This window comes from Tachyglossus aculeatus, chromosome 10 (genome assembly GCF_015852505.1).
Source record: "Tachyglossus aculeatus isolate mTacAcu1 chromosome 10, mTacAcu1.pri, whole genome shotgun sequence".
Taxonomy (NCBI): domain Eukaryota; kingdom Metazoa; phylum Chordata; class Mammalia; order Monotremata; family Tachyglossidae; genus Tachyglossus; species Tachyglossus aculeatus.
This window is the reverse complement of record NC_052075.1, coordinates 4,926,548-4,943,049: the sequence shown is the minus strand read 5'-3', so window position 1 is coordinate 4,943,049 and position 16,502 is coordinate 4,926,548. Positions and strand designations below refer to the sequence as shown.

At 46.0% G+C, this 16,502-nt stretch overlaps 1 protein-coding gene across 6 annotated transcripts in view; it reads right to left on the bottom strand.

Annotated features, from left to right (window-relative positions):
• The window catches only part of PDE4B (phosphodiesterase 4B), a 325,166-nt gene that overhangs the window by 224,625 nt on the left and 84,039 nt on the right, over window positions 1-16,502 (bottom strand). The window contains exon 1 of one of the 6 annotated variants that reach the window (XM_038752361.1): window positions 7,647-7,917. The exons of the other annotated variants lie outside the window; for them this stretch is intronic. Within the exon in view, the coding sequence (XP_038608289.1) occupies window positions 7,647-7,882 (236 nt within the window). The 5' untranslated portion in view covers window positions 7,883-7,917. Of the gene's footprint in view, window positions 1-7,646; window positions 7,918-16,502 lie in introns of those variants that run through there. 6 annotated transcript variants of the gene reach the window in all.

Genomic DNA, 16,502 nt, shown 5'->3' with positions numbered 1-16,502 from the left:
ATAGCATAAAAAAAGTCCAGGAATCAGAATGGGCAACAAGCCGACCAGGTGGCAACAAACAGTCGTTGGCAAACCTATCCCAACCAAGGGGCAGGAGGTGGGGCGGGTGCCCAAGGAGGTGGGCAGAATGAAGGAACTGGGAGGTGGCTTTGTTTTTTGTTTGTTTTTTAAATGGTGTTTGTTCAGCAGTGAGGGCTAGTGGATAGAGCAAGGACCTGGGTTCTAATCACTGGGGTTGATACAAGTCAATACAGTCCCTGACCCACATGGGGCTCACAGTCTGAGTAGGAGGGAAAACAGGCATCGAATTCCCATTTTGCAGTTGAGGAAACTGAGGAACAGAGAAGTCAAGTGACTTGCCCAAGGTCACACAGCAGGCAAGTGGTGGAGAGAGAGAGCCCACCCCGTGAGAGCTCATCTCCTCCAGGAGGCCTTCCCAGACTGAGTCCCTTCCTTCCTCTTCCCCTCGTTCCCCTCTCCAACCCCCCATCTTACCTCCTTCCCTTCCCCACAGCACCTGTATATAGTATATATGTTTGTACATATTTATTACTCTATTTATTTATTTTACTTGTACCTATCTATTCTATTTATTTTATTTTGCTAGTATGTTTGGTTTTGTTCTCTGTCTCCCCCTTCTAGACTGTGAGCCCACTGTTGGGGAGGGACTGTCTCTATATGTTGCCAGCTTGTACTTCCCAAGTGCTTAGTACAGTGCTCTGCACACAGTAAGCGCTCAATAAATACAATTGATTGATTGATTGATTGATTCTCTACACTTTACACTCGGTCCTCAACCCAAGGAAGGCCTGCACTCCCAGAGACGAGAGAAGTCAGAGGAAGATTCGACCTTCAAAAACAAACAAACAAAAAAAAGGTTACTGAAACACTGGCCGGTTCCTCCTGAGACAGAGGTAGCTGAGCCGCGATTTCACAATGGTCTCAGCAAGGATGGGAACGGGCAGTTCGCCCTCTCCCCTGAGGTCGGGACACCAGGAAATGGGCTGAAACCGTGACAGCCTGGGGGATTCAGGTCAGACAGAGGAGAGGATGCTGGGACGGATCTCCCTCTCCGGAGAGCTGGGAAAACAGGACAGGTGTGTCGTTGTTTGGCACAGAGAGGGATCTGCTTCGAGGCCAAGGACTGGGACCAGTCATCGGAAAAGCAGCTTGGCCCAACAGATAGTGCACAGGCCTGGAAGTGAGGCGGACCTGGGTTCTAATTCCACTCCTCTTATCTGAAGTGTGACCTTAGGCAAGTCACTTCACTTCTCTGGACCTTAGTTACCTCATCTGGAAATTGGGGATTAAGACTGTGACGTGCAACAGAGACTGTTTGACCCGATTTGCTTGTAACCATCCCAGCGCTTTGTACGGTGCCTGGCACATAGTAAGCATTTAATAAATACCAATTATTATAATTATCAGAGTCCTGCATAAGGTAAGTGCCACATAAATACCAATGACTGATTGATCAGAATGGAGGCTTATGCCCTATCCCCAGCACTTAGCACTGTAGGACCTCAGTAAATAGCATTGATCAATCAATGGTATTTATTGAGCACTTAGGGCTTGGGAGAGTACAACACAACAGAGTTGGTGCACATGTTCCCTGCCTGCACTGATGGACCACTTGAAGTCTAATAGGTTGTTATGAGCCTACCCTGTTTGTGGGTAGGGAACGTGTCTGTTCTATTTTACTCTCCCAAGCACTTAGTACAGTGCTCTGCACACAGTAAGCGCCCGATAAATAAAATTTAATGAATTTGGCTGTATCAACAAAACAAACAGGACCATCTGACAATGATCTATGTGAAACCTTCCACGGGTGACAAAGAACCAAAGATCTTCAAATAATTAGGGAGATAAACATCTGTTCCAAGAGCTGGAATAAAACGGCTCCCTCCGGAGTGTTTAATTTCCACACAAGGATTAGTTTCACTTCCAAACAAGAATCATAATGGCTTAGACTCTTGGAAAGAAGATTGACTTTTATGTGAGAATAATAACCCGGTCTCAAAAAAAAAAAAAGAAAGGAAAAATCTCCGGGGACATCTATCTCCAACTTAAATATCAACTTCTGAAAATGTCAGTCTTAATTAATAACTACCCATGTTTCACAGGTGAAAGAAAACTGAACACTTATGCAAGCAAGAAGAAATTTAGTCCAGAAAATTGTAATGATTGTGTGGAAAAAATGACCTCCAAAGGCACAGCTCCACAGAGTGGCCATGGAATAGATCCCGGGGTTAAACAAGTGATGTAAACAGTTTAAAGGTCTTCTGGAATGGAGAAAAAGGAAGCAGCAGATCGTGTCAAATACTGTTTTGTAAGGTGAATTCCTATGAGTCATTTGATATTTGCTGAGCAGCTCTGGACCCAAAATGGCATGATGAGCCTCCACAGTTTCAGAGCACTGTCCTGGGAATGGGCCCGTTGGTGAGCACCCAAGAGATCCCACCTACTTAGTACAGTGCCTGGGACATAGTAAGCACTTAACAAATACCATAATTATTATTATTATTATTCTGAGCACTGTCCCAGAAGTGGGTGCATTACTGAGCACCTGCGGTCCCAGAAGTATGCAGGAATCAGAGCACAGTACCCAGGAGTGGGTGTGTTGGTGAGCACTGTATGAAAAGTAGGAGTGTTGATGAGAACCTGAGGGGCTCAGAGCACCGTTCCAGAGTCGGGTGCCTTGGTTAGCGCCCGAGGGGTTCAGAGCACTGAACCAGGAGTGGGCACACAGGAGTCGTCATGAGGTAGAAATCAAACATTATATTTCAAGTTCTTACATTTGACGGTGAAAGGGTTGAGTTCAATATTTACATACCTAGACCTCCCAACACACAAAATTAGTAGACTTTTCTTGTTTTTAGATTAAGACAACAAAGTTCATTTATCCCTGAATCTGACCGATTGATTCCTTCGGCCCCTCTGGCTAACATCTACTCATTGTCCTTTCCTGAACTTGTCTTGGCATCCCTGATCAGGAGGGAAGTGGGGCCCATTATGGAGCAGCCTTAAATTTTCTGGCTGACGGGAGATTAACATGAACAGTAATCCAGGCCAAAGCGGACTGATTTTGAAGAAAGACAGAAAACCGTCACCTGCGTCAAATAATGGTTGTTCTCTTTAAACTGCCCCGAAAAGCTGCCGATAAGGAGCCCATGGGAATGTTTTCACCTGTCTGAAACCATTATGTTCGCAGAGAACCAGTTCAATTTCCTCTGTTGAAAAATTGGCTGATTAAAATCACCACACCGCTTGCCCCTGGCCAAAATAATGATTAAAGGAATGCATATGAGTGCTGTTTAACCGCAGAATCGCAGCTAGGTGTTTCCCTAATAACTGTTTAGCCAAATGCCTACCCATCTTCCTGTTCAGCTAGACAGTTCAACAAATCACCTGGAAACACTCTGACCCCACAGGCTGGGGAGTGAGTAGAAAGGGAATAATTATACGCTTTATCTCGTCTACCCTTCTATGGAAAAAGCTTCCTTTTCTAGGAAAGTTATTATTGGTACAATTAGGAAAAGATACACATACTAGGAGGGCCGTAACCGAATGAATAGCGGAAGTGAACAAATTCATCACAATTGGTTTTTAGGTCACAAGGAAAGAGAGATCATTTTTATGCCCAAAGTATTCTATTAAAAGAATCCCGCCCAACGTCTCCCGTGTTTAATCAAACTATGCCTCAGTTTGCTAATTATACTGTGTCTCCCTGAACAGCAGAATGCAGCAGAGCAGAGCTAATTTTAATCTATCAATCTATGGTGCAGCGGGAGAGGGCAAAACACAGGATCCGAAATCAGAAGGTGCTGGGCCAAATGAAAAGGCATCCGAGCAGGGACCATGAGCTGGCTAAAGGCACAAGATGGGAGAGACCCTGTGTGACCCAGATGGCCACTAGTATAGACCCCCATCTCTGAAGCCAGGGAAGCCTGATTTGGAAGGGTCCACTTCACATCTTAGAGACACTGGAACCCCCACCCCCAGTAAACCTTGGTCTACCCGGCCTCCCAGCTCTCTCCGTTAAAGTTGGGCCAGCTGCAGTTTTCATTTTTCTTCCGTCAGATTTCCCAACTGGCCCACGGCCCCCTCTGCAGTCACTGCCAACAGCCACTGAGGAACGCGGGTCCTTCTAGGGAAGTTCTAAATCCCAACGGCTTCCTCCTCTTCCCCCAAATTCCCAAATGCATTTTGAGTCTGCGATTTGATAATGGCAGCCGGAAACCTCTGGGGGAGAATTCTCATTTCCTGCCCTTCCCCATCAGAGGGAGAAGCCCCTCTCCCTTGCCCTTGGCTGGCTCCCAATAATGATGAGGCCGAAGTCACAAATCCAAGGTCTTGTGGGTCCAAGAGAAATGACTCTGGCCCAAATGCAGATGAGGGGGAAATGATGAGGGGGACGATGTTGAGGAAGTAAGATAGCAGAGCCAAGTTTTTCTAATGACAGGTTCAAATAGGGGAAGCAGCTCAGAGAGCCACCTCCCTCACTCTACGGCTAGCCAACACTCTCTCCTCAAGTCAATTCCTCCCAGTCTTATCTACCCCGGATCAGGCAGAACATCATTCCATCCTCTGCATTAAATGATACCTCCTGGGGACAAAACAATAAACACTAGAGTGAGGAGAGCCAAAACTCATGTGCCTCTCAGTCTCTCTCTAGGTCTCTCCATCTCTCTCCTTTGGTCTCTCCATCTCCGGTTGCGGATTCCTCCCCATCACCATCTATCTCTCAGATGATCTCTGTCTCTCTCAATCTCTGCCTCTCTCTTTAGGTCTCAGTTTCTCTCTCAGTCCCTGACTCTCTCTGGATCTCGGCCTCTCTCTGTAGGTCTCTGCCTCTTTTGGTCTCTGTCTCTCATTGTAGGCTTCGGTCTCTGGCTGTAGGTCTCATTCTCTCTCAGTGTCTGTCTCTTTCTCAGTCTCTCTGAAGGTCTCTGACTCTCTCGGACTCTAGCCCTCTCTGTCTCTGACTATCTCGGTCTCTCTCTGTAGGTCTCTGTCTCTCACTGTAGGTCTCAGTCTCTATCTTTAGGTCTCTGACTCTCAGTTTCTCTCTCTGTCACTCTGAGGCTCAGTGTCTCCCTGAAGGTCTCTGACTCTCTGAATCTCTGTCTCTCTTGGTCTCTGTCTCTCTCACGCTGTCTTTAGGTCTCTGTGTCTGCCCCTCAGTCTCTCTCCTCTCATTCTGTCAGTCTCTGTCTCTCTCTGTCTTTGTCTCTGTCTCTCGGGCTCAGTGTCTCTCTTTAGGCCTCTGAATCTCTCAGACCCTCTCTATCTTGGTCTCAGTCTCTCTCTGTAGGTCTCTGTCTCTCTGGCTCTATCACTGTCTCTATCTCTGTCTGTCTGTTTCTCTGGCTGATCTCTCGGGCTCAGTTTCTCTTTGTAGGTCTCTGACTCTAGGGCTCTGTCTCTGTCTATCTGTCTCTTTCTCTGGCTGAATGTCTCTCAGGCTCAGTCTCTGTAGGTCTCAGACTCTCTCAGGCTCTGTGTCTCTCTCAGCTCTGTCTCAGTCTCTTTTTCTTTCTCTAGCTGAATTTCTCTTGGTCTCAGGCTCTCTAGGTCTCTGACTCTCTGGGGCTCTATCACTGTCTCGCTGTATCTCTGTCTGTCTCTTTTTCTGGGTGAATCTCTCAGTCTCAGAACTGTCTCTCTCTGTCCCTCTGTCTCTGACTCTCAGGTTCAATCTCTCTCTGGCTCAGTGTCTCTCTGTCAGTCTCTGACTCTCTAGGGCTCTGTCTGTCTCTCTCAGTCTCTGTCTTTCTCTGGCTCAGTCTCTCTCTCGGGTTCAGTGTCTCTGTCGGTCTTTGACTCTGTGACTGTCTCTTTCTGTAGGTGAATCTCTCGGTCTCAGTCACTGTCTCTCTCTGTCTTTTTCTCTGGCTCAATTTTTCTCTCAGGCTCAGTGTCTCTTTCTGTAAGTCTCTGGCTCTGGGGCTCTCTGTCGGTCCCTGACTCTCTGGGGCTCTGTGAATGTCTCTGTCTCTCTCTGTCTTTGTCTCTTTCTCTGGCTCAATCTCTCTCTCGGGCTCAGGGTATCTCTATAGGTCTCTGTCTCTCTCAGTCTCTGTCTCTCTGGCTCAATCTCAGGGGCTCAGTGTCTCTCTGTCAGTCTCTGACTCTCTGGGGCTCTGTCACTATCTCTGTCCTTCTCTGGCTCAGTGTCTCTTTCTGTAGGTCTCTGACTCTCTGGGGCTCTGTCTCTTTCCTGGGTGAATCTCTCTCGGTCTCAGTCATTGTCTCTCTCTGCCTCCATCTCTCTGTCTCTTTCTAGGACTCTGTCTCTCAGTCTCTTTCTCTGGTTCAATCTCTCTCTCGGGCTCAGTGTCTCTCTGTCGGTGTCTGACTCCCTTGGGCTCTGTCTCTTTCTAGGACTCTGTCTCTCAGTCTCTGTCTCTTTCTCTGGCTCAATCTCTCGGGCTCAGTGTCTCTTTGTCGGTCTCTGATTCTCTGGGGCTCTGTGACTATCTTTGGGTGAATCTCAGTCTTAGTCACTGTCTCTGTCTCTTTCTAGGACTCTGTCTCTGCCTCTCTCAGTCTCTGTCTTTCTCAAGGTGAATCTCTCGGTCTCAGTCACTGTCTCTCTCTAGGACTCTATCTCTGTCTCTCTCTGGCTCAGTCTCTCGGGCTCAGTGTCTCTCTGTCGGTCTCTGACTCTCTGGGGCTCTGTCTGTCTCTGTCTCTTTTTCTGGGTGAATCTCTCTGTCGGTCTCTGACTCTCTGGGGCTCTGTCTGTCTCTCTCTGTCTCTTTTTCTGGGTGAATCTCTCTGTCGATCTCTGACTCTCTGGGGCTCTGTCTCTTTCTAGGACTCCATCTCTGTCCCTCTCCGGCTCAGTGTCTCTCTGCCTCTCCCGTACTCTGTCTCTCTCTCTCTCTCTCTCTGTCTGCAGGTCAGTGTGTCTCCATCTCTCACCCTCTCTCCATCAGTCTCTGCGTCTCTCCGAATCTCTGCCTCCACCCCTGCGACCCTGCCTGCGTTGAAGACAGGGGTGGGGGGGGGGTGACCCCAAAAGACCAAAGTCACCCCCAAACCTCCCACCCCCCATCTCTGCCGGCGGAAGCGACGGCCAAGGGGATTTCCGAGGCACCCCCAAAAACCAGGGGGAAACCTAGCAGTCATTCATCCAATCATATTTATAGAGCGCATACTGTGCACTAGACTAAGCGCTTGGGAACTACAAGTTGGCAACACATAGAGACGGTCCCTACCCAACAGTGGGCTCAAAGTCTAGAAGGGGGAGACGGAGAAGGAAACAAAATATATTAACGAAATAAAATAAATAGAATAAACATCATCATCATCAGTCGTATTTATTGAGCGCTTCCTATGTGCAGAGCACTGGACTGAGCGCTTGGGAAGTACAAATTGGCAACATATACAGACAGTCCCTACCCAACAGGGGGCTCACAGTCGAAAAGGGGGAGACAGAGAACAAAACCAAACATACTAACAAAATAAATAAATACATCCAATTCCCCCTTTCTTCCAACCGCCCAATCCGAGGGGGTGGGTGACCCCTGCTCTCCATCCCCCGCTCCGGGGGATGGTCCACAGTTACCGGGCCGGTCCTGCGGGCTGAGTTGTTTTTTGGGGGGGCTGGGGGGAGACTTGGGGGTCCGGGTCCTTCTTACCACGTATGTGCCACGGTGAAGCGTCGCCTCTGTCGGATGCTCTTGTTCACCAACAGCTTCCTGAAGAAGCAGGGCGAGTTTCTGGGGGAGCTCCGCGGGGAGATCTTGGGGGAGGTGGGCCGCTTCCCGGACGCCCTCGGGAGCTCCAGCTCCAGGTGCATCTGCTCTTTGAAAGTCCGGATGCAGACCTGGCCGTCGGGCGCCGACAGTCCCGGGCAGGAATCCCTGCTCGTCATTGTCGCCGCCTCGGGCCACCCGAGGCCCCGGGGAAGGAAGCGCCCTGCGGGCCGGGGACCCGTCCTCGTCGCTCCCGCCGCCAGGAACCGCTTTTCCCTCCGAAAATGCGGCAGGCGGAGGGCGCGCGCGCTCCGGGCTCGCTCATGAATATGCAGATGAGGACACGCCCCCTCGACTGGAGTGTCCGCTCGTGACTATGCAGATTAGGACACGCCCCCAGCCTACCCCCATTGTCACGCCTTTCGTTCATTCAATCGCATTTAGGAATATGCAGATGAGGACACGCCCCCTAGGCTGGCGGCCCCGCTCATGAATATGCAGATTAGGGCACGCCCACAGACTACCCCCATTGTCACGCCATTCGTTCATTCAATCGTATTCATGAATATGCAGATGAGGACACGCCCCCTCGACTGGCGCCCCGCTCATGACTATGCAGATTAGGACACGCCCCCAGCCTACCCCCATTGTCACGCCATTCGTTCATTCAATCGTATTCATGAATATGCAGATGAGGACACGCCCCCTCGACTGGCGCCCCGCTCATGACTATGCAGATTAGGACACGCCCCCAGCCTACCCCCATCGTCACGCCTTTCGTTCATTCGATCGTATTTATGAATATGCAGATGAGGACACGCCCCCTCGACTGGCGGGCCCGCTCGTGAATATGCAGATTAGGGCACGCCCCCAGACTACCCCCATTTGTCACCTTTCATTCATTCAATCGTATTTAGGAATATGCAGGTGAGGACACGCCCCCTCGACTGGCGGCCCCGCTCGTGAATATGCAGATGAGGACCCGCCCCCAGCCTACCCCCATTGTCACGCCTTTCGTTCATTCAATCGCATTTAGGAATATGCAGATGAGGACACGCCCCCTCGACTGGCGGCCCCGCTCGTGAATATGCAGATTAGGACACGCCCCCAGACTACCCCCATCGTCACGCCTTTCGTTCATTCGATCGTATTTATGAATATGCAGATGAGGACACGCCCCCCAACTGGAGCCCTGCTCGTGAATATGCAGATTAGGGCACGCCCCCAGACCACCCCCATTGTCACGCCTTTCGTTCATTCAATCGTATTCATGAATACGCAGATGAGGACACGCCCCCTCGTCTGGCGGCCCCGCTCGTGAATATGCAGATTAGGACACGCCCCCAGCCTGCCCCCATTGTCACGCCTTTCGTTCATTCAATCGTATTTAGGAATATGCAGATGAGGACACGCCCCCCGACTGGCGCCCCGCTCGTGAATATGCAGATTAGGACACGCCCCCAGACCACCCCCATCGTCGCCTTTCGTCCATTCTATCGTATTTATGAATATGCAGATGAGGACACGCCCCCTCTACTGGCGCCCCCGCTCGTGAATATACAGATGAGGACACGCCCCCCAGACTACCCCTATTTGTCGCCTTTCATTCATTCAATCGTATTTAGGAATATGCAGATGAGGACACGCCCCCTCGACTGGAGTGTCCGCTCATGAATATGCAGATTAGGGCACGCCCCCAGACTACCCCCATTTGTCACGCCTTTCATTCATTCAATCGTATTTATTGAGCGCTTACTGTGTGCGGAGCACTGTACTAAGCGCTTGGGAAGTACAAGCTGGCAACATATAGAGCATATGAACCTTGAATTGCCTCACAAAATGAATTTATATTTTAGGACATGGGAAGAACAGAAGACAGAGCTATGGTCTTTTAAATCTTGATAACATGGTTTCAAGCCCAGCCTCAGCCTCTCTTATCCATCAAGGACTCAGAACCTGAAGGCTATTATTTCTTTTGGCCGACTTGGAATCTCCCGTTCGTCTACACTGTCCTCCTCCCAGTGGAGTAAAAAAAAAAAAAAAAGAAAAAAGAAAAAGGCCCCCATCTTACCTCCTTCCCTTCCCCACAGCACCTGTATATATGTATATATGTTTGTACATATTTATTACTCTATTTATTTAGTTATTTTACTTGTACATACCTATTCTATTTATTTTATTTTGTTAGTATGTTTGGTTTTGTTCTGTCTCCCCCTTTTATCATCATCATCATCAATCGTATTTATTGAGCGCTTACTATGTGCAGAGCACTGTAGTGAGCGCTTGGGAAGTACAAATTGGCAACATATAGAGACAGTCCCTACCCAACAGTGGGCTCACAGTCTAAAAGGGGAAGACAGAGAACAAAACCAAACATCCTAACAAAATAAAATAAATAGAATAGATATGTACAAATAAAATAGAGTAAAAATATATATTTGAGTAAATAAATAGAGTAAAAAAATATGTTGCCAATTTGTACTTCCTAAGCGCTTAGTACAGTGCTCTGCACATAGTAAGCGCTCAATAAATACGATTGATGATGATATAGAGACGGTCCCTACCCAACAGTGGGCTCACAGTCTAGAAGGGGGGGACCAATATCAGATTGTGGGGGGACCTAGGCTATACTCTTATAGGCCAGGGGCTACATGAAATGCCCCCCCCCTCAAAAAAAAAAACCAATCTACATTTAACTTGTGTGTAATTTTCCATCTAAAATATAGCTCAGGAGTAACCCCATTTGGGCAGATGGAAAAACACAATTCCTGCTAGCACGGCAAGCGTTTTGCTACTTACGGAGCCGTCCCGTGAGCTTCGGCTATGCTAACATGCAAAACATCCTTCCCACCCAACCCTAGCTCCTCACTCCCCGAGCTATTCATCATCAATCGTATTTATTGAGCGCTTACTGTGTGCAGAGCACTGTACTAAGCGCTTGGGAAGTACAAGTTGGCAACATATAGAGACGGTCCCTACCGAACAGTGGGCTCACAGTCTAAAAAGGGGAGACAGAGAACAAAACCAAACATACTACAGCTGGGTGGGTCGAAATACTTTCCCCTGGCCACTCCCTGTTCCCTTATGAATATGCAGATGAGGCCACGCCCCCAACTGGCTGGCCCGCTCATGAATATGCAGATTAGGGCACGCCCCCCCCCCCAACTCACACCCTTCCCCGGGCACACCCGTGGCTTCGGCTCGCTTAAAATAATAATAATAATAATAATAATAATAATAATAATAATAATAATAATAAACATTTATTCATTCATTCATTCATTCTTTCAATCGTATTTATTGAGCGCTTACTGTGTGCAGAGCACTGTACCAAGCGCTTGGGAAGTACAAGTTGGCAACATATAAGAATAGTAATAATGATGGCATTTATTAAGCGCTTACTAAGTGCAAAGCACTGTTCTAAGTAGTATCGCTTCTGGAGCCTGTCATGGGTAGGGATTGTCTCTATCTGTTGCCGAATTGTATTTCCTAAGCGCTTAGTACAGTGCTCAGCACACAGTAAGCGCTCAATAAATACAATTGAATGAATGAATGAATGAACAGGGCGATCAGATTGTCCCCAGTGGGGCTCACAGCCTTCACCAAGCGCTTGGGAAGTACAAGTTGGCAACACATAATAATAGTAATAATGATGGCATTTATTAAGCGCTTACTACTTGCAAAGCACTGTTCTAAGCGCTGGGGAGGTAACAAGGTGATCAGATTGTCCCTAGTGGGGCTCACAGTCTTCAGCCCCATTTTACAGGTAAGGTAATAATAATAGTAATAATAATAATGGCATTTATTAAGTGCTTATCATGTGCAAAGCACTGTTCTAAGCGCTGGGGTAGACGGTCCCTACCCAACAGTCGGCCAACAAGTGCTGGGGAGGTTACAAAGTGATCAGGTTGTCCCACTTGGGGCTCACAGTCTTCATCCCCATTTTACAGAGGGGGTAATAATAATAATAATAATAATGGCATTTATTAAACGCTTACCATGCGCAAAGCACTATTCTAAGCGCTGGGGAGGTTACAAGGTGATCAGGTTGTCCCACATGGGGCTCACAGTCTTCATCCCCATTTTACAGATGGGGTAATAATAATAATAATGGCATTTATTAAACGCTTACCATGTGCAAAGCACTGTTCTAAGCGCTGGGGAGGTTACATACTGATCAGGTTGTCCCACATGGGGCTCACAGTCTTCATCCCCATTTCACACATGAGGTAACTGAGGCCCAGAGAAGTGAAGTGACTTGCCCAAAGTCACACAGCTGACAAGTGGCAGAGTCGGAATTAGAACCCACGACCTCTGACTCCAAAGCCCGGGCTCTTTCCACGGAGCCACGCTGCTTATGAATATGTAGAGGAGGCCACGCCCCCACCACGCCCCAACTCACACCGCTCCCCCTGGTCACGCCCCATGGCTTCGGCTCGCTCATGAATATGCAGATGAGGCCACGTCCCAAGCCGCTCCCTTCTCCAGGCCACGCCCCCGCGACTTTCGGGCCAGCTTATGAATATGCAGATGAAGGCCCACCCCCAAATCACGTCCCAACACACACCCTTCCCCGGCCAAGTCCGTTGTTTCGGCTCGCTCATGAATATGCAGATGAGGCCACGCCCCCACCAAGCACAACTCGCACCGCGCCCCCTGGCCACGCCCCCGTGGCTTCCGCTCGCTCATGAATATGCAGATGAGGCCACGCCCCAAGCAGAACCCGCGACTTTCGGGTCAGCTCATGAATATGCAGATATGGCACGCCCCTAACTCACGCCCCTTCCCTGGCCACGCCCACAGCTTCGGATCGCTCATGAATATGCAGATGAGGAAGCAGCAGCGGGGCTCAGTGGAAAGAGCCCGGGCTTTGGAGTCAGAGGTCATGGGTTCAAATCCTGCCTCTGCCACTTGTCAGCTGTGTGACTTTGGGCAAGTCACTTCTCTTCTCTGGGCCTCAGTTCCCTCATCTGTAAAATGGGGATTAAGACTGTGAGCCCCCTGTGGGACAACCTGATCACCTTGTAACCTCCCCAGCGCTTAGAACAGAGCTTTGCACATAGTAAGCGCACAGCGCTTAGAACAGTGCCTTGCACATAGTAAACACTTAACAAATGCCATCATTATTAATAAATTCCATGATTATTATTATGACACGCCCCCAGCCACGTCCCCTCCCCAGCCCCATCCCAGCACCAGACCAGGCTTCTCTAACGACAGTGATGCTAATCAAGATGGTATTTCTTAAGCACTTACTGTGGTCATTCATTCATTCAATTGATTGATTGATTGATTGATTCATTCATTCATTTAATCGTATTTATTGAGCGCTTACTGTGTGCAGAGCACTGTACTAAGCGCTTGGGAAGTACAAGTTGGCAACATATAGAGACGGTCCCTACCCAACAATGGGCTCACAGTCTAGAATTCGTATTGAAGTCCTTCTGCTTCTTCCTCACAGGGAGGAGTATTTGAAGGGCACCTGCGGAACCATGCTTTGGATATTCCCCCGACGCCCATGGGCAACTTAATAATAATAACTGTCGTACTTGTTGAGCACTTACTAAATTCAATCATATTTATCAATCATAATAATAATAATAATGCTATTTTGTAAGTGCTTACCATGGTCATTCAATCATATTCATCAATAATAATAATAATGCTATTTCTTAAGTGCTTACTATGGTCATTCAATTATATTTATCAATAATCATAATGATATTTCTTAAGTACTTACCATGGTCATTCAATCGGATTTATCAATAATAATAATTATAATAATAATGCTATTTCTTAAGTGCTTACCATGGTTATTCAATCATATTTATCAATAATAATAATCGCAATGATAATAATAATAATGCTATTTCTTAAGTGCTTACCATGGTCATTCAATTATATTTATCAATAATAACAATCACAATAATAATAATAATGCTATTTCCTAAGTGCTTACCACGGTCATTCAATCATATTTATCAATAGTAATAATCACAATAATAATAATAATAATAATGCTGTTTCTTACGTGCTTATTATGGTCATTCAATCATATTTATCAATAATAATAATAATAATTTTATTAGCACCGCTATGTTCATTCATTCCTTCGATCATATTTAACAATAGTACTGATGATGGTATTTGTTAAGCACTCACGATGGTCATTCATTCACGTGGCTTAGTGGAAGGAGCGCGAGCTTGGGTGTCAGAGGACGTAGGTTCTAATCCTGCTACTCCACGTGTCTGCTGTGTGACCTTGGACAAGTTACTTCACTTCTCTGGGCCTCAGTTCCCTCATCTGTAAAATGGGGATTAAGATTGTGAGCCCTACATGGGACAATCTGATCACCTTGTATCCTCCCCAGCGCTTAGAACAGTGCTTGGCACATAGTAAGCGCTTAACAAATACCATCACTATTATTATTATTGTTATTAAATCATATTTATTATTATTTATTTATTTATTCAATTGTATTTGTTGAGTGCTTACTGTGTTCAGAGCACTGTACTAAGCGCTTATAATGATGGTATTTGTTATGCACTTACTATGTGCCAAGCACTGTTTAAGCGCTGGGGTAGATACAGGTCATCAGGTTGTCCCCACATGGGACTCACAGTCGTCATACCCATTTTACAGATGAGGTAACTGAAGCCCAGAGAAGTTGAGCGACTTGCCCAACGTCACACAGCTGACCAGTGGCAGAGTCGGGATTAGAACCCACAAACTCTGACTCCCAAACCTGGTCTTGCAAATACGTGCAAATATGTGCAAATATGTGCACATATGCTATTTCTTAAGTGCTTACCATGGTCATTCAATCATATTTATCAATAGTAATAATCACAATAATAATAATGGGTATTTAATAATAATATAATAATAATAATGGGTTGGGTATTTGTTAATAATAATATACGAATATGTGCAAATACGATTGAGAGGGTCTCTTTCCACGGTTACACGCTTACTATGGTCATTCATTCAATCACATTTAATAATAATAATGATGGTATTTGTTAAGCACTTACTATGTTCATTCATTCAATCATATTTATTATTAATAATAATATTTATGATATTTGTTAAGCACTATGTTCATTCATTCAATCATTTATTATTAATTGTAATAATAATAATAGTATTTGTTACCACTGCTATGTTCACTCATTCCTTCAATTGTACTTCATAATAATAATGATGATGGTATTTGTTAAGCGCTCATTATGTTCATTCATTCAATCATATTTAATAATAATAATAATAATAATAATGATGATGATGGTATTTGTTTTTGTGGTATTTGTTAAGCGCTTACTACGTGCCAGGCACTGTACTAAGTGCAGAGGTGGTTGCAAGCAAATGAAGTTGGGACCGTGCACTGTACTAAGCGCAGATATGAAGCAGCTAGGCTTAGTTGCTACAGCACAGGCCTGGGAGTCGAAGGACCCGGGTTCTAATCCTGACTCCACCATTTATTTCGTCTGTGACCTTGGGCAAGTCACTTAACTTCTCTGGACCTCAGTGACCGCATCTGGAAAATGGGGATTAAGACTGTGAGCCCTATGTGGGATGGGGACTGTGTCCAACCCTATTTGCTTGGACCCACCCCAGGGCTTAGTACAGTGCCTGGCAACTGGTAAGCACTTAACAAATACTACAATTATTATTATTATTACTATTATCGGCTTCTCTCCTCCAGAAGGGCACAGGGTGACACATCACCCCTTACAGATGTGTCTACACCTAAAATTCTAGTTATTTTGATGGTATTGACACCTGTCTATATGTTTTATTTTGTTGATATATATATATATACACACATGATGTGTCTATACCTAAAATTCTAGTTATTTTGATGGTATTGACACCTGTCTATATGTTTTGTTTTCTTGATATATATATACACACGATGTGTCTATACCTAAATTCTAGTTATTTTGATGGTATTGACATCTGTATGTTTTGTTTTGTTATATATATGCACATTGTGTGTCTGTATCTATAATTCTATTTATTTTGATGGTATTGACACCTGTCTATATCTTTTGTTTTGTTGTCATATATATATGTATGTATACATATATATATATATATATATATATATACACATGATGTGTCTATACCTAAAATTCTAGTTATTTTGATGGTATTGACATCTGTCTGTATGTTTTGTTTTGTTATATATATATACATTGTGTGTCTATATCTATAATTCTATTTATTTTGATGGTATTGACACCTCTCTGTTTTGTTTTGTTGTCATGTATATATATATCTATACATGATGTGTCTATAGCTATAATTCTATTTATTTTGATGGTACTGACACTTGTCTCCATGTTTTGTTTTGTTGTCTGTCTCCCCCTTCTAGACTGTGAGCCCGTTGTTGGGTAGGGACCGTCTCTCCACGTTGCCGACTTGTACTTCCCAAGCACCTAGTACAGTGCTCTGCAAATAGTAAGCACTCAATAAATACACACACAAGGCATGGCCTAGAGGATACAGTCTGGGCCAGGGAGTTGGAAGGATCTAGGTTCTAATCCCGACCCCACCACTTCTCTGCTGTGTGACCTTGGGAAAGTCACTTAACTTCTCTGGGCCTCAGTTTCCTCATCTGTAAAATGAGGATTAAGATTGGTAGCCCCATATGGGACAGGGACTGTGTCCATTCTGATTATCTTGTATCTACCCCAGCGCTTAGTACAGTGCCTGGCACACAGTAAGCGCTTAACAAATACCATTAAAAAAAGGCAGTGCCCAAAGGTGGCCTCGGACAAGAGAGAGACTCATGG